Here is a 23,409-nt window from a genome sequence, read left to right on the forward strand (position 1 = left end):
TTCGCTACTGAGAATTCTTCTACATATGAAGGTCATATACCGTGACCTTAGTGAAGTTAATGTCTTCTTATTTTTAGTCCTATCATGATACCTTAGTCTTCAAAACTCTTAGTTATTTTGAGAGAAGAATTAGCCAAAATATTTTGTGAAGAGATGATACACTGAAACCTTTAAAAAGAAAAAAACACGAACTGTCAGCTGCCAGGGATTTTTAAGAGCAGCCATCACAGAATGCCAGTTACACTGGGACGAGCTAACGTTTGCCGACACCAGGAAGCCATTGTGACCTACATTATCGATCAAGTGGTTTTTGCAACTAAGGTTTACTGGCGCTGAATCTTAGAGGACTGAAAAGCTGAAGTAAATTGAGATAGGAAGTCAGTAAGGAATACACGGTTAGCGTTGCCTGATTGGCCAAGGAATAGGTAGAAGTGACGGGGAGAGAAGAGCAGCCAGAGAGGGAAACTGGAGGAGAGAAAACTGTGCAGCATTGTGCTGTATGCCCAGGGTCAGTGGAAGAGCACGATAGTAGAAGGCCATCTGATCCTGTAACTTCCAGAATACATCCAGTAAAACCAGAAGAGATACATGTGCACTAACCCTAAGAGGGGAGATGACTTGTGTCCTCTAGAAAAGGGTGTTTCAAGAATTTTAATATAAGTTTATAATAGATTATATCTAGGGCGCCTTGGTGGCTCAGTCGTTAAGCGTCTGCCTTTGGCTCAGGTCATGATCCTGGAGTTCCAGGATCGAGTCCCGTATCGGGCTCCCTGCTCAGTGGGAAGCCTGCTTCTCCCTCTCCCACTCCCCCTGCTTGTGTGCCCTCTCTCGCTGTGTCTCTCTGTCAAATAAGTAAATAAAATCTTAAAAGAGATTATATCTAATATATAAAGCTAATTACATTCTTTGGTGTTTCCTATATCAGTGTATTTTTATGAGCTTTGTATCCATGATTTCCTCTGTCCACACTTAGAGTATGTTAGCTATGACATCTGTAAAAAAAAAAACAACTTAAGTTTAATTATAGTTCACCTCTGGTTTTTCACCCTTAACTTGTTAATGCTATCTCTAACTTTCTAAAATTATTCTTCCAAAAGAACAACCAATTTTATGAATCTTTCAGAAACTGAACAAAATGTTTCTTTTCTGGTACTTCTTTTTTCTCCATCTCCTCTCTTTTCCCATTCCAGGCAAAAATAGTAGTTCACTCTTTCCTACCCTACTTCTTAATCTTGTTACAAATACTTTACATGGGGAAAAATGAAATAGCATGAAAGGATAAAAAAATACTATGAAACGGTTAAAAAGATGAGTGTACAGTAAAAAGTAAGTTTCTCTCCTACCTGACTCCCCTGCCGACCCACCCCCACCATTTTTCCTCCACAGAGTGATAACTACTTGGAGAGACTCACTGTAAAAACCAAACAAAAGGGGTGCCTGGGTGGCACATTCCTTAAGCGTCTGCTCAGGTCATGATCCCAGGGTCCTGGGTTGGGCTCCCTGCTCGGCGGGAAGCCTGCTTCTCCCTCTCCCACTCCCCCTGCTTGTGTTCCCTCTCTCGCTGTGTCTCTCTCTGTCAAATAAATAAATAGAATCTTTAAAAATAAATAAAAACCAAACAAAAGTTGGTAACTAGAAAATATAATTGTCACTGAGCTGTGAATGATAAAGCAATGCGTGAACATAAGTTGTTTTTAGAGTACAATCATAATTTTGTTTTTCCTGGTAAAACATTTTAGAAACGGGCTCAGTTAAAGGTGTCAAAGCTAAAAACAGTTGAATAACTTCTGGAACACAGTTTGGTGTTGGTATGATGTGTTTTGGGGTACTTTCTTTTTGTTTATTTGTTTATTAACCATGTTCTGCTCTCCCAAATGAGGAATATTAGTGTTTCAGCAGAACATGAGCTCTGGAATTAGACAGATCAGGGTTTGAACTCTGGAAATGCCAATTCCTAGCTTGTAATCTTGGCAGTTCTTTTGATTTCTTTGACCCTTGGGTTCCTCATCTGAGAAATGAGCATAATAATAGCTACTTCTCAGGATGATTTTAAGAGCTGATTGTAAAAAAAATGAAAATGAGTTTTGCCCAATAAATATTAATTTCTTTTTTCTGTCAATGTTGTTAATGCAACTTGAAGACATTGTTAAATGGGACTGCTTTTATGGGGAAAAGATTTTAGGTAAATTTTACCACAGCATTTTCTAGCTCTATACTTGTTATTTAGGAAATCCCAGACATAAAAGGTCGTTACTATTTAAAGCAAGAGGCAGTTGTGGCCTGGAGTAAAAATTTTTTTTTTAAAGATTTTACTTATTTATTTGACAGAGAGAGACACAGCGAGAGAGGGAACATAAGCGGGGGAGTGGAGGAGGGAGAAGCAGGCTTCCTGCCAAGCAGGGAGCCCGATACGGGGCTCAGTCCCAGGGCCCTGGGATCATTACCTGAGCTGAAGGCAGATGCTTAACGACTGAGCCACCCAGGCGCCCCCTGGAGTAAAATTTTAAGAGCAGGTAGCTAATGGGGGAAAAATCAAGTGTTTCCGACTTGGCACTATTGATATTTGGGGCCAGATAATTGGGGAAGGGCAGGCTATGCTGTGCCTTTAAGAATGTTCAGCAGCATCCTTGTCTCTTCGACTAGATACCAGTAGCACCCCATCCCCCCCAGGTTGTGACAGCCAAAACTATTCCCAGACCTTGTCGTATGTCCCCTGGGGGGGCAAAAATCACCCCTGGTTGAAAACCAATGTTTCATCAAAAACTAATGATGTAATGTATGGTGATTAACATAACATAATAAAATTAAATTAAAAAAAAAATTTAAGGACCTCAAAAAAAAAAAAAGAAAACCAGTGTTTTACAGCATAGCCTAAAAAGAACACATGTGGGATGGCTTCACATTTATAGAAGCATAATGAAAAAGAAGAGTAAATTGATGTTATTACAGATACTAAAATAGGATACCTTTCATAGCTGACACATAAAAGATTTAAAGTCAGCGAAAGAGAAGATATTTACAAGAAAGATTAAAGAACCTTGGAAAAGCTATTTTGTCCATTGCTTCAGTAATTTTACAGGAGATAGCTAAGGAGGAAAACAATGTGGTTCATAGCACTTTTTTAAAAATGCTACGTTATAAGGATATGATTTATCCACATTTATCCTAATCCTCCAACCAATCTCTAACTGTAATGCTGTGTGATATGGATTTCATTTAAAGCAGCAGTACCCCCGGGACGCCTGGGTGGCTCAGATGGTTAAGCGTCTGCCTTCGGCTCAGGTCACGATCCCGGGGTCCTGGGATCGAGTCCCGCATCGGGCTCCCTGCTAGGCGGGGAGCCTGCTTCTCCCTCTGCCGCTGCCTCTGTCTATCTCTCTCTCTGACTCTCATGAATAAAGCAGCAGTACCCCCTGACAAGAACAAGATCTTATAGAATCAAAGTATTTTAGGGGGTGCCTCGCTGGCTCAGTTGGTGGAGTATGCACCTCTTGATCTCAGGGTCGTGAGTTCAAGCCCCATGTTGGGCGTAGAGCCTACTTTAAAAATATGTAAAATAAAGGATACAGTATGATTTTTTTAAAGTATTTTAGGAAAATGTAACAACAAAAATTTTGGTCTTTATTTCTAAAAATGCTCACTTAATTGAAATTTGAATGTGTTTTCTGTAGATTTTTGAAGACTCTTTAGTGGTCACAAACTCCCATCTTATAATTGGGGACAGTAGGGTCATGTGGGTTAGTGGATGGGCTCTGGAGTTGGGTTGCCTGCATGTGTATGTTGTCTTTTCCATTTGCTAACTTCAACCTAAGGCAAATTATTTCATCTGAGCTAAACTTTTAATTTCCTTTTTTTCAGTGGGGAAAAATTTTACCAACCTCATAAGCTCACTCGGGATTCAGTGAGTTAATCCATTTTCCGTATTTTGGCATGATAGTTGGCACGCTCAGCAAATGTTTATAACCATTTTTTAAAATTTTAATCAAAAGCTTTGTTGCATTGGTAAAGCTCATAGGTTTAAAGCTAGTTTGCCCAGCTCTAAAAATATATGTAAGTATATTTCTAATTTAGAGTTATTTTTACTATCTCTGGTTGCCTAGTTCCAGGAATTGGCTTTAACTAAAAAGGATAACATCTCAGAACAATTTGAGATTTGATAGCTATGGGCATCTGATGTCAATAACGGGGTAATTTGAAGGAAGTAAGGCACCTGTTTTCAGAAACTTGTTTTAAGGGAAGAAACTCCATTTGTCCATTTTTTGATATGCTTAACTCCTCTGTCTTCCATTTTGAGGTTTCATCTCCACCTGTCATGATAATCCTACCAGGAAAGAGATCGAGTTGGACCCTGGAGTCTCAGTGGAGCAATAGAAGGCCCTATATGTATCTCTTCAGTCATGTACCTTATATTTTCCATTTCCTAGGAGCTGGTTTAAATTGCTGTGATTTCTCTGGAGTTGGACACTCAGATCTACCCGAGGGCTTACACTGGGGAAAGATGAGATCAAGGGGCCTAGAATTTCCCTGGAAAATTCTTGTATGTCTATTCATCACTGTTTAGACTTCACAGATCATCATCTCTTTTGGAGTGCCAGTATGTAAATATCAAACTGAAGGAAGTTGCTTGTTTTTTCGTTCTAGGCAGAAAAATTAATGAAACAGATTGGTGTGAAAAATGTGAAGCTTTCAGAATATGAAATGAGTATTGCTGCTCATCTAGTAGACCCTCTTAACATGCATGTACGTATCTTTAATCTTATTTAAGATTTTTTTGGTTTAGCACTTAGTGTCAGGGCTCCTGAAGACGACCAGGTTTGATGATTTTCTAAGAGGAATCACAGGAGTCCGCATAGCCTTGTGCTCACAGATACGATTTAGTACAGAAAAGGGATACAGGGCAAAATCAGCAAGAAAAGAGGGGCCTGGGATGAAGTCTGGAGGAAATCAGCACAGGCTTCCGGAGTATTCCCCAGTGAAGTCACACTCCTTCAACCACAAGTTGTGAGAACACATGTAAAGTGCTGTCCACCAGGGAAGCTCCTTAGTGCCCACGGTTTTAATTGGAGCTAGTCACGTAGACCACTTCCTAACATCTCCCCAAATTCTAGACTTTCAGAGGGAAAACGGATCTCCCCACCATAAACCATTTTGTTTACACAAATAGTTGAGGCACAGTGAGGTGTTCTTACTGGGGAGTGGTGGGAATTCTCCTGAAATCTAAGCTCCCATACTCCAGCCAGGGGCCAGCCCCGCAGGCAGGCCTTTCTAAGGACAACAGTCTGGAGTTTGCTGTTTTAACTTTTCTTGGCATACACCTGTTTAGATAAACTTGTACTTTAATTCACCTTTATGGCATATAAAAAGTCCTGCTTTAAGTTATATGGATATTTGATTCGGAGTTTGTAGATTTTCATAATAAGGTATGGTAGACAACACAAGCTTCTAAATCCCAGTTTTTCCATTCATGGCCTTGGCAAATTATTTCCTCTTTGATTGTCAGTTCCCTCCTGTATAATCCAGGGACCCTGTATACCTACTCTACCTACTTCAAAAGGATTATTTGAACATCAGATTAGTGTAATTTATAAACTCTAAAATCCCGTGTATTTTATAACAACAAGCGTAAATGAATTTTGTACAACAGATACAAATAAATAGAATAAATGATATTCCTATCTCTAAATCTGGAAAATGAAAGTCTGTAATGTCTTTTAGTATCTGTGTGTGCAGAGAGATACATGTCCCCAGAAGTAATCCTCCATTTGAATTCGATTTATAAATTTATAGTGAGACTTTCTTGGCCTTACCAGCATTCACTTTTGAGTAAGGCTGTATCAATAGACTCTGTTTTTTATTATAGCTACAGTGGAAGTAGGTGGTGATTTTTTTCAGATTTGGCTATGGCTTTTCACCTTTTTTTTTTTTTCAAGTTGTAGGGAAAGTAAATCACTTGTAAATAATTGCTTCTGACTCACCCCATCTCCAGCCCCTTACTCTGTCAGGTTAGAGCTAGGTTGATGTTTTTTACTTAGGTCTTTTTCAGTTGGCTTATTCTCCCCTCCACCCCTCACCCCCCAGATTTTTTAAGTTAAGTCAGAAGGCTTTAAAATACACAAGCTGTGTTTATTTTGAAAGTATGTATCTCCTATTTGCTACTTATAAAGATAAAAGTTTTGGCACAGTTCTACTTAAGATTAATAAAATTCAAAAGTCCAGTTTTGTGTGACTTTATTTCTAAAATCTATTTCTGTTATATTTGACAGTATCCTGTATGAATTAGGGGCATTCCTGCTATGAGTGCCTGGTATGAATTAGGGGCTCTTCCCCATCAGCCAGTGCTGACTGAGCTGTTTGAATTGGTTCTCAATCTTCTTGGCAGAGTATCTCCTCCTCATAAATGGAGTGAATTCAGTTTATTAGATCCCTGTAGAGTTCTGAGTGCTGGGCCTAGTGCTTTTTTTTTTTTTTTTTTTTTAAATAGTAGATAGTTGACTATTAAGTTTCTTTTTGTAATTTCATAGTTGTTTAGTAATTTCATTATTGCTATGAAAAGTCTTTACTCACATTATATGTTAATCTTTTATGTACGGATAATTATCAGATTAAAGTTTGCCATTTTGGGGGGATTTTTTTTACTTCATTGAGTATACATAAATTGTAAAATCCATGTCGACCTTACCTTTCACCAGGTTACTTGGAGTGATATAGCAGGTTTAGATGATGTCATTACAGATCTGAAAGACACGGTCATCTTACCCATCAAAAAGAAGCATTTGTTTGAAAATTCCAGGCTTCTGCAGCCTCCAAAGGGTATGGTACAAGTTTCTATTCGCTAACGTATTAAAAATGTAGGAAACATTGAAACTTTCTGCCATTATAGAACTGGTATTTTTGAGGGTGGATTTTCAAGAGAAAACTGAGATCGAGTGTGCTGTTTTATAAATAGTAGTTTTAAAATAATTGCTCATTCTTCAGCTTCCCAAATTTCAGTAAAATTTTTTCCCTGTAATTACATGTCAAAACAATCCCTTTATTTCAAACTCATTTTTACGACTTCCAAGTAAATAAAAATTTGGGAAATTGAGGTTAAAAAATCCAAAGTCATGATATGGGTTCTTTTGTTTTCAAAGTAAGACTTCTTTTTGTTGTTTCACAATTTAGTGATTTTTTTTCCTCTTAGTAATCGTAATTATTTTGGGATTGCAGTGGTGTTTTAGAGGAAATACTGAAGTACCAATGAACTAGAAATTAAATGCTACTTATTTTTAAGGGAAACTTCTTTATTCCTATTTAGTAATCACTTTGAAAGCCCTGGAACTCAAGAATTGGAAATGCTTATTTAAAAAAAAAAAGGAAAAAGGAAATGTTTATAACTCCATCCTTAAATGTAGTACTTCTATTCTTGTCCATTCAAATATTAATCATGTTTAAATATTAATCATGTAAGTGTTGTTCAGGGTGATTCAGATGGAGCCTAGAGGATAATTGGCAGTGAGATGAATAGAGGTGTGTTACCACAGCTTTCAGATACAGACGCTACAGCGGAGCTTGATTTACAGCTACTCTTCTTTGTATGCCCAACACTAGACAGGTTTGCTTTTCTGTTGCTAGTCAAGGCTGAAATCAAATTATTAGACACATACATTTTTTAAAAAAAATAGGATCTGTAGAAATAACAAAATAGCACTATGTATAAGTTATAGTTGCTTATAATCTTACTAATTTTGCAGTTATATCAAAAAGTGCATTAAATTATATTTCAAAAGTAATTGCAGCCGATATCTGTACATTTTCATGAAATAGATAATTTTCCTTCTGGGAAATAGAGGATGATGACAGTTATCACCAAAAATGACATGTTCTTTCCATTAACTAAAATAACAAAACTGTTATTTATTAGGTATTTCTTTTTATTTTCTAAAACAACAAAGCTGCCTTTTTTCCCCCTAACAAAAAGCATTTAGTTTATTATGTTTTTAAAAATTTCCCCCCAAAGAAAATTCAAATGATTTATCTGAGCCCAGATCAGAAGAGTAAAGTAACAGTTGGGTTATTCAGTTACGTTCTTTACTACCCTCTTCCAGATCATTGGTAGTCTGAACAAGAAAAAACTTTTATAATTTTTCATGTCTCAGTTTCACAAAGTTAGTGAATTTAGAAAAGTGAGTTGTGTTTCACATGCTATTAGAGAAAGCTCCTTTCCTCATCAGCGAGCTCTTAGCCCAGGTAATTGGGTGACTTCACCAGCTGGACTTGGCCCTAATTAGCACAGTGGATACCAAATTATGATGGGATACTTCAAAGTTATGTGTAAATCTGTTGCTTATTTGAAAGTATTATCCAAAACTAGAGGTGGTTTCTATGAGTATTTCAAATTTTTGTAAGTTACACAAGTATCTCTTGATTATGTAATCTCAAGTTACACTGTTGAAGGCTTTTTGGCCCTGCATTTTTGGAAAGTTTTTTATCAGGAACAAAAGTTTGAAAAACCATTGACTTACTTTTTGACCCTGAACATAAATTGGATATTAGTGTACAGAAGCAGAGCATAAAATCAGTTTCATACCGTAGCTTGTTCCATTTTTGAACTGGAAATAGGTTACCTAGGCTAGAGTCATTGCTTTATTGCCAATTTTATGTTATCCCTAGACAGTTCATTGCTATCTAAGCCAAAAGTCATCACTGCCTCAGAGACTACACAAGGATAATTTGAGAATGACTTATAATATACAAGCACATGAAATCATACAATCACATAAAGGTATAAAGTTGCAGCTGTCAGGCCAGTAAGTGGTTACAAGAACATGCCATAAAATATTAATGGTTGTATTAAAAAAGTAACCCTTTGTTATTCCAAAATTTACAATTAAAATTCCATCTGAATGCTGTATAGTTCTTTCTATAAACTCTAACTTCAGTTATCATTATTTTGGCACAAAAGTTTTATGTTTGTGAATTTCACCATGTTCCATGTTCAATGCATCATGAAATTGTTAAGTAACTTAGGAAAAATATATTTTGAAAAGTCATTTTTCTGGGGCTATAAAAGCCTCCTTCCCCCCCCCACCCCACCTCTTTGAGTACTTTGTATTTAAATAGATTGTTTTTACAGATATTTATTTTTCAACCTTTTAGACAAAATTTTTTATTAAAGCTTGGAAGTCAGTAAACTAGCTCAAAAAAGAAAAAAGTTGGTTACTAGTAAGGTATTTGTCACTCAGATTATTTCAGATTTAGATCTTTTGTCCCAATTCTCCTTTTCTTCCTCATCCTAAATCTTTTGTGTGCAGTATTTATGAAGTAAAGCCTTACCAAAACTGATGAAATACTGTATGGTGACATAACATAACATAACATAACATAACATATAAATAAATAAAAGTTCTCATTTAAAACATAAAAAAAAAAGAGGGGTTTGAGTTTTTTATCCTCTACAAAGCACGAAGTAATAGGCACAGTTTTTTGTTTTGTTGAAATTGGTTCTAAAAGTATCGGACTGAGCTCAGAAAACTATTTAAAAGGTTGCAAAACTATAATTGAAGCCGAATGCCTCACATTCATTTGCAGGACCATTTATGTATCACTCTTCATAAACATGAACAAAGGATACAGAAGAGGTGCCACTTTTAAAAACCGCTAGACTCATTAATAACATGCCAGATGAAACAACATGAATCTTGGTGAAACAACATACATACAGAAATGGGGATAAAGCGGTTGAATGGATAATTATAAAGCTAACACATAACTACCACCCAGGTCAGGAAGTGACCAGTGACTGCCCCCACCTGCTCCCTCATCTGTCACATCTCTGTCCTCCAGCAGATTATGAAATCCCAGAGCTTTCATTGCATGTTAAATCTTCAGACATCAGTTAGGAAAAAAAAAAAAAACTGTTTAATAACCCTAATTATAATCCTTGAAGAGCAATAATAGGAAAAACTTAATCCTGCAGAAGTGCCAAAACTGAGCTATTAGGAACAAAATATTCCAAGTGATAAATGGATACTGTGAAACAAAGAGGACATTCTACGAATACTTGCCGAGGTTATAAAGTGATGGTGTAGCTGCAAAATCAACAAGACATGAGGACTTTTGCATCAATAGATTGTTCAAAAAAACCCTAAGATTCAAGTAATATGTATATAAAAGTTTGCTCGTAGATCTGCATTCCATATTAAATTATATGATCAAAATACAAATGTAATAATAATTCCAAGCTTCTGCAGTCATCCCATATGTTTTCAGTTTGATTTGAATTAAATGACATTAGACAACTATTCTGTATTCACATGTTGCCATCCAAAAGAAAAGTGTCAGTAGAGGGTTCAAAGTATAACTGACTTACCTAAATTTTTTACACGTAAATGAACTTAATTAAAACTTGCAAAGGGCTGCATGGAAATATTAACATGTTCTTGCAAAACTTACTGATTTAAATTTTAAAATAGCTTCAGAAAAGTTTAGTTTAAGATGATTAAACTTGGCTTAGTTGAATCTTAAAGAATTTTTAAGACTACCAGAAAAATCTGTGTGTGCCAGAAGAAAAGTTTGAACATTATTTTGAAGAGCTTGATGTGAAAAAATTTGTTAGTTTTATGGAATCAAGCTCAAGTTTCTCATTAAAAAAAAAAAAAGAAAATTTGGGCAGGGTGGGATTTTAGTACAAAATATTTTTCTTATATTTTGTATTTTATTTTTATTATATAATAAGAATATTTTGGAAATCTCCAAAGCCTCTTCATTTTACCCCAGCATGCCATCTGTAAAGACTGTCTTTTTAAGTGCAATTACATGAGAAAAGTAGAGAAGCTCTGAATTAAGCAGATATTTAAGTCTGTAGATTACAATTTTTGTCAGACCTATGGTCAGGATTTTAGTATTAACTTACGAAAATGTTTCCTCATTTTAGTTAAAAAACAGTTGGTGATGATTCCCAAAATGCTTAAGACCTAGACCAGTTTGGGTCTCTCATATTAAAAGCATTACCTTAAATTGTATTAAGCAGTAAACTGCTGTCAGTGGAGACTTTAGGTTAATAATACAGTTTTATTCCTTGGAAATTAAAACAGGAGCGACTGGCAGCTTTTGCTCCTTTTAAGAGGAGATCTTTATCTGGGTGGGAAAAGTCTCATGCCCTTTTGGCCAAAACTTAAGTTTGCCAAGTAACAGTGAAACAGTGTTGGCTGCAGTCAGTTCTGAAGAAGTTCTCAGTTTTCTCTGGGCTACTGATGATGCGCTGTTGTGCTTTGTTAGCTTGTGAAGGTGGGCGGTGTTAGACCATTTTGTCAGCTGTTGGTCAAGGGGCGGGAATGTGATTGTCTTCTTTCCATGAAGGGAGGAAACACAAGCGTGCTATGATTATAACCCCAAATATGTGTCATCACTGACACAACTTCGAGAAAGTGGCGCCTTCCTTTTCTACTATTCAAAAAAGATTATCAATAACAAGTGAATGCTGGGGAAAATTTTAGTGTAGGCAGCATTAATACTATGTTGGTTATCACATAAGCTAAAGCAAATACCCCGTTCTCTTAAAGGAAATGATAAAATAACATGTTTATTTCCAGGTGTCCTTCTCTATGGGCCTCCAGGCTGTGGTAAAACATTGATTGCCAAGGCTACCGCCAAAGAAGCAGGCTGTCGATTTATTAACCTTCAGCCTTCAACGCTGACCGATAAGTGGTATGGAGAATCTCAGAAACTGGCGGCTGCTGTCTTCTCCCTTGCCATAAAGCTGCAGCCGTCCATCATTTTTATAGATGAAATAGGTATGCGACCTTTCTATATGAGCATTTTAAAGCGCCATTCTCAAGGGTGGTATTTAGATGACCGGATTTAGTTTTTAACATTTATTAGATCAAATTAAGAAAACAAAATAGGTAACCAACATCCATATATGCTCTGTATAAATTTCCATATTAGAAAATGAACCATAATCTGTTCATGACCTTACTTGATAGTAATTTTCTGTCTTCTCCCTGTTAACAGGCAGCACGCAATGACAACGCATACCTGTTTCCTTACGCATCTCTGTTTGTCCAGGGTAGATGCCTGGAAGTTGAGCCATGAGGTTGTGTGATGGGTCTGTCTTCAACCTCACTCATGCCTGTTTCCACTCTCACCATTATATAATTTCCCTAAAATTTATTTTTTCAGACATTATCATTGATTTTTTGTCACTTTAAAGAACATGAATTATCTCATCGTTGTTTTGTGTTTCCCTGCGGTGCTAGCAAATTTGGGCATCTTTGGACATGTTGACTAGTCATTTGGGTTTCCTTGCTTTTAAATTGCTAGTTTTTCTTTGGGGTTATTTGCATTTTCTAGGTAATTCTTTGTTGATGTTTATTATGATTGCAAATATTTTCTAGACTGACTTGTGTTTTCACTTTATGATAGTTTCTTTTACAGGGATTTAAATTCAGTTGTATTTATCCATCTTTTTTCCTTATTTATACTTTTTGTGTCTGGCTTACAAATCCCTTCACTATCACCATAAATATTCCTCTTTTTAAGATATATAGTGTGAAGTAGGAATCTAATTTCATTCTTCTCCATATGGACAGGCAACTTATAAAATAGATCATCTTTCCCTATATGTCATGACTTTTATATCAGTGCACTTTTTCTGTATTTTATGGATCATCAGTACTTTTGTTCTGTTCCTGGTATGGTGAGTCATAGTAAAGCTATAGCAATTAAAACTACAGCTTTAATTAATTATACTATTATATGTAATATGATAGGCTGTATAGAAATCTAGAGAGAAAAATAGGTACAGGTGTATGGTATTTTGGTTACTTGTTTGCCTTGTGTGTGTGTCTCAAAAATTTATTACAACAGTTTTGGAGTTTGGGTGTGAATTTTGCACAAAAGCGCAGATAGCTAGATTTTTAAAGATTTTAATCTAAGATGCTTTAACTAGGAGGTGTGGTCAGATTGCCTTTATTTTGCTAGCTGATATATTTAGATATATTTCTCTTATATCACTATGTGCTTTTTATTTACCAGTCTAGTGGACTTTTTTTTACTTTATCTCCTTTACCCTGCCAAAGTTTTTGAAGTTACGTATTGTTTTTCTTTTAGTGAAACATTTAGCATACCTACTTGCCTTAAAAGTCTGGGCTAACCATTTCTGTCCTCCTCCCAAATAATATAGGGACCTTACAACTCTTAAACACTAATCATTCCACTCATCTCTTACATGTTAACATTTTCTCTTATTTTGTATCCTCCATACTGGTTGTTATTTCTACACTGGTGGTACTTGTTTAGAGACCCACATTTGCCAGTTTGCTCACTGTTGCTTCTTGAACACCTACCTGCCTTTTCTGGATTTAATTTCCTTCTTAACCAAAATCTGTCGAAGTTCTTTCAGCAAAGATCGTGAATACAGTAAATTCTGTCTTTGGATGAGAATGTGTTAATTCTACCTTCACTCTTAAATGATACAGAATTATTTTGCTTCATTATTTTGAGGCTACAAGTCCATTGTCTTCCAGTCATTGTTGTTGCTTTTGAGAATTCTGCTTGTAGTCAAATATTTCTTTGTAAGTAATTTATCTTTTCTCTGTAGTGCTATTAGATTTTTATCTTGTTCTCCTATTTGATTATGGTTTTGCAAGACTTACATTTTGTAAAAAATATACATATATGAATGTGCATACACCCACTTCACCTCTCTACTTAATTTTGAGTCATTTCCACAGTTTTATCATCGAGTTCTCTACCATATTTCATCAGTTCTAAAATACACCATTTTGTCATTTACATTTTAACCTTTCTGAAATTGGGATAGCATGTTATAATTGGCAGCTTTTTCTTCTTTTAACATTATAACTGACAACATTTAAAACTTCATTGATGCATAAAATAATGGTATAACTAAAAATCAGTTAATCTTTGAGTAAGGTATAAAAAGCAATTCTTTGCTTGGCTGTGTTTATGTCACGACCATTGGGTGTATATCCTGTTAATGATATTTGAGCTTTAGAAGTTCTGTTTGATTCTTTTTCAGATTTATCTTTTTTCACCATAGTTTGCTCTTCTGTTTGAATTTCAATCCCTTTTATGTCTCAGTTTTAAACATACTATTTTTATATAGTTTTTTTTGGATTGTTTTTTCTGTGGTCTGAAATTCTACTCCTTTGTATTGTTAACTCTTCATACGAATTTGTTTCCTTGGGTCATTTCTGACATTAGATAGCGTACAGCATGTTTTTATATGAGAATTCTTCCTTGCCTGAGAACAGTCAAGAGTAGTTTTCCTATCTTCCACAGAGAGCCTGTGGGGTCTAATCACTCACAACCAATTTTTATGATAATTTCTCAACTTGGATGTTTCTAGACTGAATGAATGACAGTCCAAATCCAGACTTCACGCCTGAGAGAGACCCCCCCCCCGTAATCTTGGTTTTTTATTTTTCAGGGGAGACTTGTTTATTCCCAGAGCCCAGACCAAGACAAACTTCTTTAACTCTCTGTAGTAGTGAACAGAATTTTTTTCTGTGAGTGTGCATTCTTTTGAGCATCGTGGTTCCAGCATGGATATTAACATTGGCGCAGAACCTTCCAGTGCTGTACACGCATATCTGCTGTGTCCACAAACGCACACACACCGTGGCATAATCACCTCACATTCTCACCACTTGTTTCCTGCTTCCTCTTTTCCCGAACTCTTGAGTTTTTTTTCCCCTTTTTTCCTTCAATCTCAGGTACTCATTAAGCTTTTTTAAAAAATTACTGGACTTTGTTTTTTTAGAACAGTTTTTCTTTTTTAGATTGATTTATTTATTTGAGAGAGAGCACAGAGAGGGAGAGAGAATCTCAAGCCGACTCCCCGCTGAGCATGGAGCCCCACATGGAGCTCAGTCTCACCACCCTGAGATCACGACCTGAGCCGAAACCAAGAGTCAGTTGGTGGCTCAGCCAACTGAGCCATCCAGCTGCCCCTAGAACAGTTTTAAGTTTATAGAAAAATCTAGCAGAAGAAAGTACAGAGAATTTCCATCTTCCCTCCCCCTGCACACACAGAGTTTCCCCTATTATCACTATTTTGCATTAGTGTAATATATTTGTTAGAATTTATGAGCCAGTATTGATACATTATTAGTAACTGAAGTCCATAGTTTATATTAAGGGTCATTCTTTGTGTTTACAGTTCTATAAGCTTTGACACATGCATAATGTCCTCTGTCTACCATAGTATCAGGCACCCTAAAAATCCCCTGTGCTCCACCTGCTTGTCCTAAACTCCCGAACTCCCAGCAGCCACTGATCTTTTTACTCTTTACCTTTTACAGAATATCATACTTGGAATCATACAATATGGAGCCTTTTCAGATGGCTACTTCCACTTAGCAATATGCTTTTAAGGTTTCTTCATGTCTTTTTGTAGCTTGGTGGCTCATTTCTTTTTATTGCTGAGTAATATTCCATTGTATGGTTTTACCACTTTTTATCCATTCATCTATTGAAGGACATCTTGTTTGCTTCCAGTTTGGGGCAGTGATGAATAATGCTGCTAACAGCAGTGATTTGCAAGGTTTTGTGTGGACATACATTTTCATCTCAATTGGGTAAATACCTAGATGTGCATTTGCTAGATTTTATGGTAAAACTATGCTTAGCTTTCTAAGAAATTACCAAACTGCCTTCCAAAATGGCTATACAATTTTGCAATTCCACTCATTTATTTGAGAGGTCCTGTTGCTCACCATCCTCTCCCATCACTTGATATTACCAGTTTTTTGGATTTTAGCTATCCTATTAAGTGTGTCGTTGTATCTCATTATTATTTAAAGTTGCAGTTTCCTAATGACATATGATGTTGAGCATCTTTTCATGTGCTTATTTGCCATCTGTGTTATCTTCTGTGAAGTGTGTGTTCAGATCTTTTGCCCATTCTTTAACTGGCTTGTTTTCTTATTGTTGAATTTTAAGTGTTCTTTGTATATTTTGGATACCAGTTTTTTATCAGATAGATATTTTATAAATCTTTTTTCCCATTTTGTGGCTTATTTCTTCTCTTAACAGTGTCTTCCACAGGGCAGAATTTGTAATTCTTTTTCTTTTTTGGGGGCTTCTTTATTCAGAATTTTAATAAAGTCCAACTTAACCATTCTTTTTCTTTGATCAATTATGCTTTTGGTGTTGTATGTAAAAACTCATCACCAAACCCAAGGTCACCTAGATTTTCTCCTATATTATCTTCTAGAAGTTTCATAGTTTTGTGTTTTACATTTAGATCTGTAATCCATTTTGAGTTAATTTTTGTGAAAAAGTATAAGGTCTGTGTCTAGATATATTTTTTTGCACATGGATTTCCAGTTGTTCTAGCACCATTTGTCATGAATGCATTAAGTTTAAAATAATACATTTTTCCACCTTTGTTGTCAGTATTTACATACATGTCTTTTTCCATTCTTTTCAGCATCTGAGCTCTTAGGTTCAAAGTGTATCTCGTAAGCAGCAGACAGTTGGGTTGTTGTTTTTTGTTTGTTTTTTTTTAATCCAGTCTAATTTCTTAACCACGTACATAGGTACTCTAAGACCGTCTACATTTAATGTAATTACGGATATGGTTAGGTTATTTATACTTATCCAGCACTTCAAGTTTTTCATATTATTTTAAGCAGCTGTCTTGCCAGAACCAGCTTCTTAGTAATGAAGATAATTTAGGACTAATTAATAGCAGAGTTATGGTGGTTAGGTAGGCGGCTGTACCTTACACATATTATCTTTAAAAAGAAGCAATTTAAAAATGACAGCATTTTCTACATCCAGAGTAGATGGGTTAGTTTGGTACATAGTCCAACAGTGGGACAGACTGTATAAAATTGGAACTACATAAGAAAATCCAGGATATATATTTGCCATCAGAAGACTCTGTCATCTTGTGGTATTGTGGTTTTGCCATAATTACTTAAAAAAAAAAAAAACAACTTTTTTTTTTAAAACCTGGATGGACTTTTGCAAAGCATTTCTGTGCTACTTGCACATATAGATTGACAGACTTCAAGTTGTAGTTTCAGTGCTAAAATGTAAAATGTACTCAGAATTCTGCCATTTATTTGAAGGGATATAAGAAAACATTTGAAATAGGATTATACTAGGCAATCCAGGATTTATTTTTACTGTCTTTTTTTCATTCTTAGGATGTCCTGTCTTCCAGGTCTTTTCATTCTAGAAGGAAAATGTTTTCCCCCCTTTCAAAAGCATTTCATGTTCTTTGTAGATAATTGGGAAGACAGAAAATAATTCAAGGGAAAATTTGTTTTTATTTTTATTTTTATTTTTTTAAAGATTTTTTATTTATTTATTTGAGAGAGAGAATGAGATAGAGAGAGAGAGCATGAGAGGGGGAGGGTCAGAGGGAGAAGCAGACTCCCTGCTGAGCAGGGAGCCCGATGCGGGACTCGATCCCGGGACTCCGGGATCATGACCTGAGCCGAAGGCAGTCGCCCAACCAACTGAGCCACCCAGGCGCCCCTCAAGGGAAAATTTGAATTGTCCTTAAGTCTATGACTGAGAAAGAACTAAAGCAATTAGCGTTTTGTTGTACTTTTTTTTTTCCAGCTGCCCCTTTAGATGGGACAGGTTTCTTTTTTTTTAAAGATATTTATTTATTTGAGAGAGGGAAGGAGATAGCACATGAGAGGGGGGAGGGTCAGAGGGAGAAGCAGGCTCCCCGCTGAGCAGGGAGCCCGATGCAGGACTCGATCCTGGGACTCCAGGATCATGACCTGAGCCGAAGGCAGTCACCCAACCAACTGAGCCACCCAGGTGCCCTTTCGTGTACTTTATTAAAGGCTTTTTCACATTACATAACGTATACACGCATGCTAGCATGTGTGTTTGAAACCATTTTCTGTCCCGCATTTCCCACTTAGTAGTGTTTTGACATTTTCCAATGTCATTTTTCTTTATTTCCAGGAAAACTATGTGAGGAAAAAGAATGCAACCCCATAATTAAGAATACATAGGATGCAGATAACCTGGAAAGTTAGGGCCAAAGCGCACAGACCTTCCTCCAAGACATTACTTGATCTTCTTCCAGCCTCTCAGTACCAGATCCTGTACTACTTTAAATATGTTGGCATGAAAGTATTTTTAGGAAAGAAATGAAGATTGGGAGTTGATTGTGTTTTAATTTGCCCAGTTATTTGCCAGAATTATTGTATCAGACTAATGTGTGAAAAGGCATAGTTGAACTCTTTTTCTTATACTCTTTCACAAAGTTGTCAGCTTTTGATTAAGGATTTGAAGTTATAGGAAGAGTAAATAATTCAGTATTTCTAAGGTTGAGGACTTTTTCCTTCTAGACTCCTTTCTGCGAAACCGTTCAAGTTCTGACCATGAAGCCACAGCCATGATGAAAGCTCAGTTTATGAGTCTGTGGGATGGACTGGACACTGATCACAGCTGCCAGGTGTGTGAAAGAAATCTGTTGCAAGCTCGTGGCGGGGGGGGGTGGGGGGGGCGGGAAAGAGAAAATTCGCTGGGCTACTTCATGGGCTTTTTTAGAAAAGTGTTGTTGTTTTTTTTTTAATAACTATTTATACTTATTAAGTGATGGGGATCTGAAAGCATGGTTTGTGCACATTTTCATCCATTTTGAGGGCTTCATGTTAAAGAAAGTGTTAAGAGATTACCTAAGTGCCTGAAACAAATACAACAGAGAAGAGAAAACCAGGGTGAAGCCTCTCCTTGGAGTTTTTAGACTCTTCCTAGTGGCTGTGGGTCCTGTATGAGCGTTTCTTTAGACCCTTACCATAAATCTTTATTCTCCATTCTTCTGTCACTGACCTTCGTTTCCTTTTGCTGTTTTCATTAGTTGCTGGAACATACACACTTTCCCACTTCCTGCCATATGCATCTTTCTCAGGATCCAATTTTATAAAAGACAGTCTTCTAGCCTGGGCCTTGTCTGTTCTCCCTGCAGGGCTGTGAGCACCAGAACTAGGTCCTTTGGTATACCCCGAAGGGAATGCACCTGTATGGTTCAGTTTACCTCTCGGGGTTCCCATTTTCTCTTAGTTCTTCGCCTCTGAATGTTCCATACTTTCTTGCCAGAACAATAATGTATTTTAAAAGAAAATTTAAAAAAAATTCACCTGGCATGTTTGTTTTTCTGCCATTAATACTGGAAATGGAAGTTCTAGAACCACTTTTCTGTTCTTGTTTTTTGTTTTTTTCATGAATCACCTATTTTATATCACATGGAAAAGTATTGGAAAAGTTAATGATGGTGTTTTGCTGTTTTAACTTAGTAGGTATTTTCTATTTTGTAATCTGTTTTTGCCCTTTCATATTTAGAATTATTTCTCTTATCACTTCTAAAAAATTCAACCATTATTTCTTCCAATATTGTTTCCCCTCCATTCCCCATGGGATCTCCTTATGGAATGCCAATTGGATGTACCTTACTTATATTCCATGTGTTTTAACTTCTCTTTCATATTTTCTCTCTCTCTGTGCTACAGTCTGAGTAATCTTTTACTTGTTTTAATTTGCTAATTCTAGGTTCAGTTGTATCTCTTCTGCTATTTAATCTTTTTATTGAGCTTGTTATTTCACTTACTATATTTTTCAGTTCTAGAAATTCTTCCCCCCCCAGTTCTAGAAATTCTTTTAGATCCTTCTTGAAGTCTGCCGGGTCAGTTTTGATGGGCTCTTCCCCATCAACTCATGTTTCCTACTCGATTAGAAAACTAAAGCCCTGGGATCAACTAGCTGTGTGACCTTGGCCAAATAATACAGTCAGTCTGTATCTGAAAGGAGGGAGAACTGTCTATAAAAGGGGATGGGTAGGATCCACCTCAGAACCGTTGTAGGGTTTCAAGGAATCTGAGTAAAGTGCTTTTAGCTTGCCCGGTATATATTTACTGCATAAGTATTTACTTATGATTTTTCTGATACCTTCTTTATTCTTTTAAATGTGTTAAAATACTAATTTTATAGTTGTATCCAACAATTCTAACCTATGACTGCACATCTGGTTCTGTCATTTGTTCTGAGTTTATGGTGGCTGTTCCCTTGTGTGTTTTGTGATTTCGTAGGAAAAATCATATTTGGTAAAACGTTTTGTTTGAATTTTTGGAACTTGTGTTGAAGGTTTATGGCCCACACGGCCCAAAAAGGATTTTGTATTTGTCTTCTGCCAGATTTTTTTCAATACCAATAGGTAGATTCAGATCCAAGATCCATGTTAGCTGGTGAAGAACCTGAAATCTCAGATTGTGTGTGTGTGTTTATGTGTTTATATGTCTTTCCAAGAACCAAAGCTTGACTCTCCTGAACGTGTTTTCTAATATTTCACCACTTTTTTCAGGACCTAGTACTTCATGAGTCCCAGCTTTATGTAGGGTGGTCTCTTTAAGCCTGTAAGGTGTCCAGTGTATACCCCACTGTCTAAGATCTGTACATTTCCACGTGGTACATGGTGACCTTCTCCCCTTGCTTATTACTTCCCTTATGCATAGACTTCACTGCTGGCTCAGCTCAGTTCCTTTACATTTTTGCAGATTTGTTGATTAATTTGAGGTTTTTTATACTTCATTATTTTCGTTTTATAGCCAGAGGGTTTAAGGATCTCCTACGCCCACCACATTACCATAAATCAAAAGTTAAAACATTCTCCTCAAGGAGAACATTAAGCCACATGTCCTCCTTCTACATCCCCTTTATGAAAACACAATTTCATTATGAAGGAAAGTTGCCTTTAGTGTTTGTTGGATGATTAGAGAAGAAAGCACAACTTAGATAAATTTAGGTGACATTAATAGGAATAATTTTTATTAATAATTGATGCTAATAAAGCTGTTCAATGGTAATACTTTATAGGTTTCCAAACACTGATTATCCTCCTGAGCAACAGTATTTAAAGCACTTAGTTAGCCGTGTAAGAGAAAATTGTTTCATATTATATCGTAACAGAGTGTAGTTTTGAAAGTCATGGAAATAGTAGCAGTTGGATCAAGTATACTCCAGAGCCACACAGCACGGGTCTGATACAGTACAACTTAAAACTGAGCTTTCAGAACCATAATTCTTCATTACATTGACAGTGTTCACTATTTTCGTTGTGATAAATCTATATTTGTAGGAGCAAATAAAGATGTGGCTTTTGTTAAACTCTGGTAACATTTTTTTTTACCTTTTCTGTGTGTTGAGGGGATTAAATTTGATATTGTTAACTTGAATATTAGTTTTAGACATATTCTTTCATATGAACCAGTTAGTTTTTCTCTAAAATTGTCTATTATTATGGATCCAGCCCAGTACCCCTGCTTTTTCTTGTGTGTATGATATGCCACAGTGGAAACAAAAATCGCTGAGTGGCCCAGGTCAACCTGTCACCAGTTCTGGAAATCCAGGTTAACTGCTGACATGTTCTTCATCTGCAGAAACATGAGACATAAAGATTCTAAAAATCTACTAAAGCGCTAATTTTTCTGCTTAAATACTAAAAAATTACTGTTTCTTCCCATTTTGAATTTTAGCTCAGTTGCACTAGAGTTAACGTATTGTGTACAGTTTATCCGTTTTTGCCTCTTATAATCGCTCCTTAAAACAACTTCTTTGGGGCACCTGGGTGGCTCAGTTGGTTAGGCAACTGCCTTCGGTTCAGGTCATGGTCCCAGGGTCCTGGGATCGAGCCCCGCATCGGGCTCCCTGCTCGGCAGGGGGCCTGCTTCTCCCTCTCCCTCTGCCGCTTCCACTGCTAGTGCTCTCCTGCTCTCTCGTTCTGTCGAATAAATAAAATCTTTAAAAAAAAAAAAAACTTCTTTAAGTGAAACAGGTAGTTTGAATCGCTCTTGCTTTTTTATCTTCGTGAGTATCTGTTACTATCCTGTATGTATTTGTTACATCATGTTGTGCTAGATTTATTTAAATTCCTTGATCCTAATTTTTAGCATCCTATCTTCCGTACTGGCTTTTGTTTTTTAAAAGGCTGTTTGTTCACCTAGAATGTTTCTCAAAATACAGCCCATTTTTCAGGTTTTTTTAAGTACTGCCACAGCCACAATGTCTTTTGTGATTCTCTACAATCTGATATGTCCAGTCTTCCACAAGCTTCCCACTTTGAAACTCTTTTAACACTTAAAATATGCTCTCTATCTCAAAATGTACTTATATTCATTCTTTATCTTACGCAGTTCCTTTGATCATTTTTAAGACTTTTTTTTGTCTTGGGGCGCCTGGGTGGCTCAGTCGGTTAAGCGGTCAACTCTTGATCTCAGCCCAGGATTTGATCTCAGGTTCGTGAGTTCAAGCCCCTAGTTGGGCTTTGCGTAAAGCTGGGCATGGATCCTGCGTTAAAAAGAAAAAATTTTTTTTGTTTTACATTTCATAGAAATTTTACTTATTTTCTAGGGTTGTAGAAAGTCAGTAAATTGGAAAAATAAGAGCATTAATATTTTTATTTTAGGACAACTTAAATACAAAATTGCATTGTGGAACTAACATTTCTCAAATTTATGCTTGTATTTACATTTTTTCCCTCTAGGTGGCAACCTCTCACGGTTAAATTGAAAATAATTTGGCTCTTGAATGTCATTAAATGTAAAGAGTAGAAGTAGAATATAAGATTTAGTGGGTCTTTCAACATGTTCTGGAGTTAGATTATTTCAGAAATCTAAAACCTCTTAGGCTGAAATAAAATTATATTAAAAGTTTTCATTAGAATACCAGTAAATTTCATTTTGGGTAGCAGCTGTGGGCCATTATTGGGTTATACAGAAATACCAACAGTAATGGTAATATTGAAGCCTTTCAGAAATTAACTTGTTTTGGATATTTTGTCTTTATTTGTGTTGATTTTTCATGTCCACATCCTTTATAAAGAAAGTGATATAGACCCAGAGATTGCATTTTCTTTTCTTCTTCCCTTTTTTCAAATTTTTTTTTTTTTTTTTTTTTTTTAGTAATCTCTACACGTTGGGTAGAGAATGCATGACCCCAAGATCAAGAGTTGCACTGTCCACTGACTGAGCCAGCCAGGCACCCCATTCTTTTTTCTTTTTTTAAATTCTACCCAGCATTTTGATGTTTGCTCTTAGGTTTGATGTTTGCTCTTATTCTCTTGCCGTTGTTGAAAGTTTGATCGCTTGAGGTTGTATTATATCATTGAGAAGATGTCACCAGCAGTGCTGATAAATGCCGTGAAATGGTGATGTGAAATCTAGAGGGAAAAGTACACAGTTATCTCTTCTTATCGCCAGAATCCTCAGACTTGGGGGAGATGATTCCTTTATATTAATATCAAAGGACTTTTAGTACCCCCCATATAGCCTCCCAAGCTGTAACATACATGACTCTTAGTTATTCATCATGCAGCCGTAGAGAACCATGTACTGCAAAATACTACCTTTTTTACTTTAAATCTTTATAATTCTTCGTTAA

At 36.3% G+C, this 23,409-nt stretch overlaps 1 protein-coding gene across 4 annotated transcripts in view; it reads left to right on the plus strand.

Annotated features, from left to right (window-relative positions):
- ATAD1 (ATPase family AAA domain containing 1) overlaps positions 1–23,409 on the plus strand; it is a 53,779-nt gene that overhangs the window by 12,152 nt on the left and 18,218 nt on the right. For all 4 annotated transcript variants that reach the window (XM_078077799.1, XM_036123439.2, XM_036123438.2 and 1 more), the window contains 4 exons: positions 4,642–4,740; positions 6,690–6,810; positions 11,571–11,771; positions 18,327–18,433. In XM_078077799.1, the coding sequence (XP_077933925.1) occupies positions 4,642–4,740; positions 6,690–6,810; positions 11,571–11,771; positions 18,327–18,433 (528 nt within the window). The remainder of the gene's footprint in view (positions 1–4,641; positions 4,741–6,689; positions 6,811–11,570; positions 11,772–18,326; positions 18,434–23,409) is intronic.

The sequence above is a fragment of the Halichoerus grypus genome, chromosome 7 (genome assembly GCF_964656455.1).
Source record: "Halichoerus grypus chromosome 7, mHalGry1.hap1.1, whole genome shotgun sequence".
Taxonomy (NCBI): Eukaryota; Metazoa; Chordata; class Mammalia; order Carnivora; family Phocidae; genus Halichoerus; species Halichoerus grypus.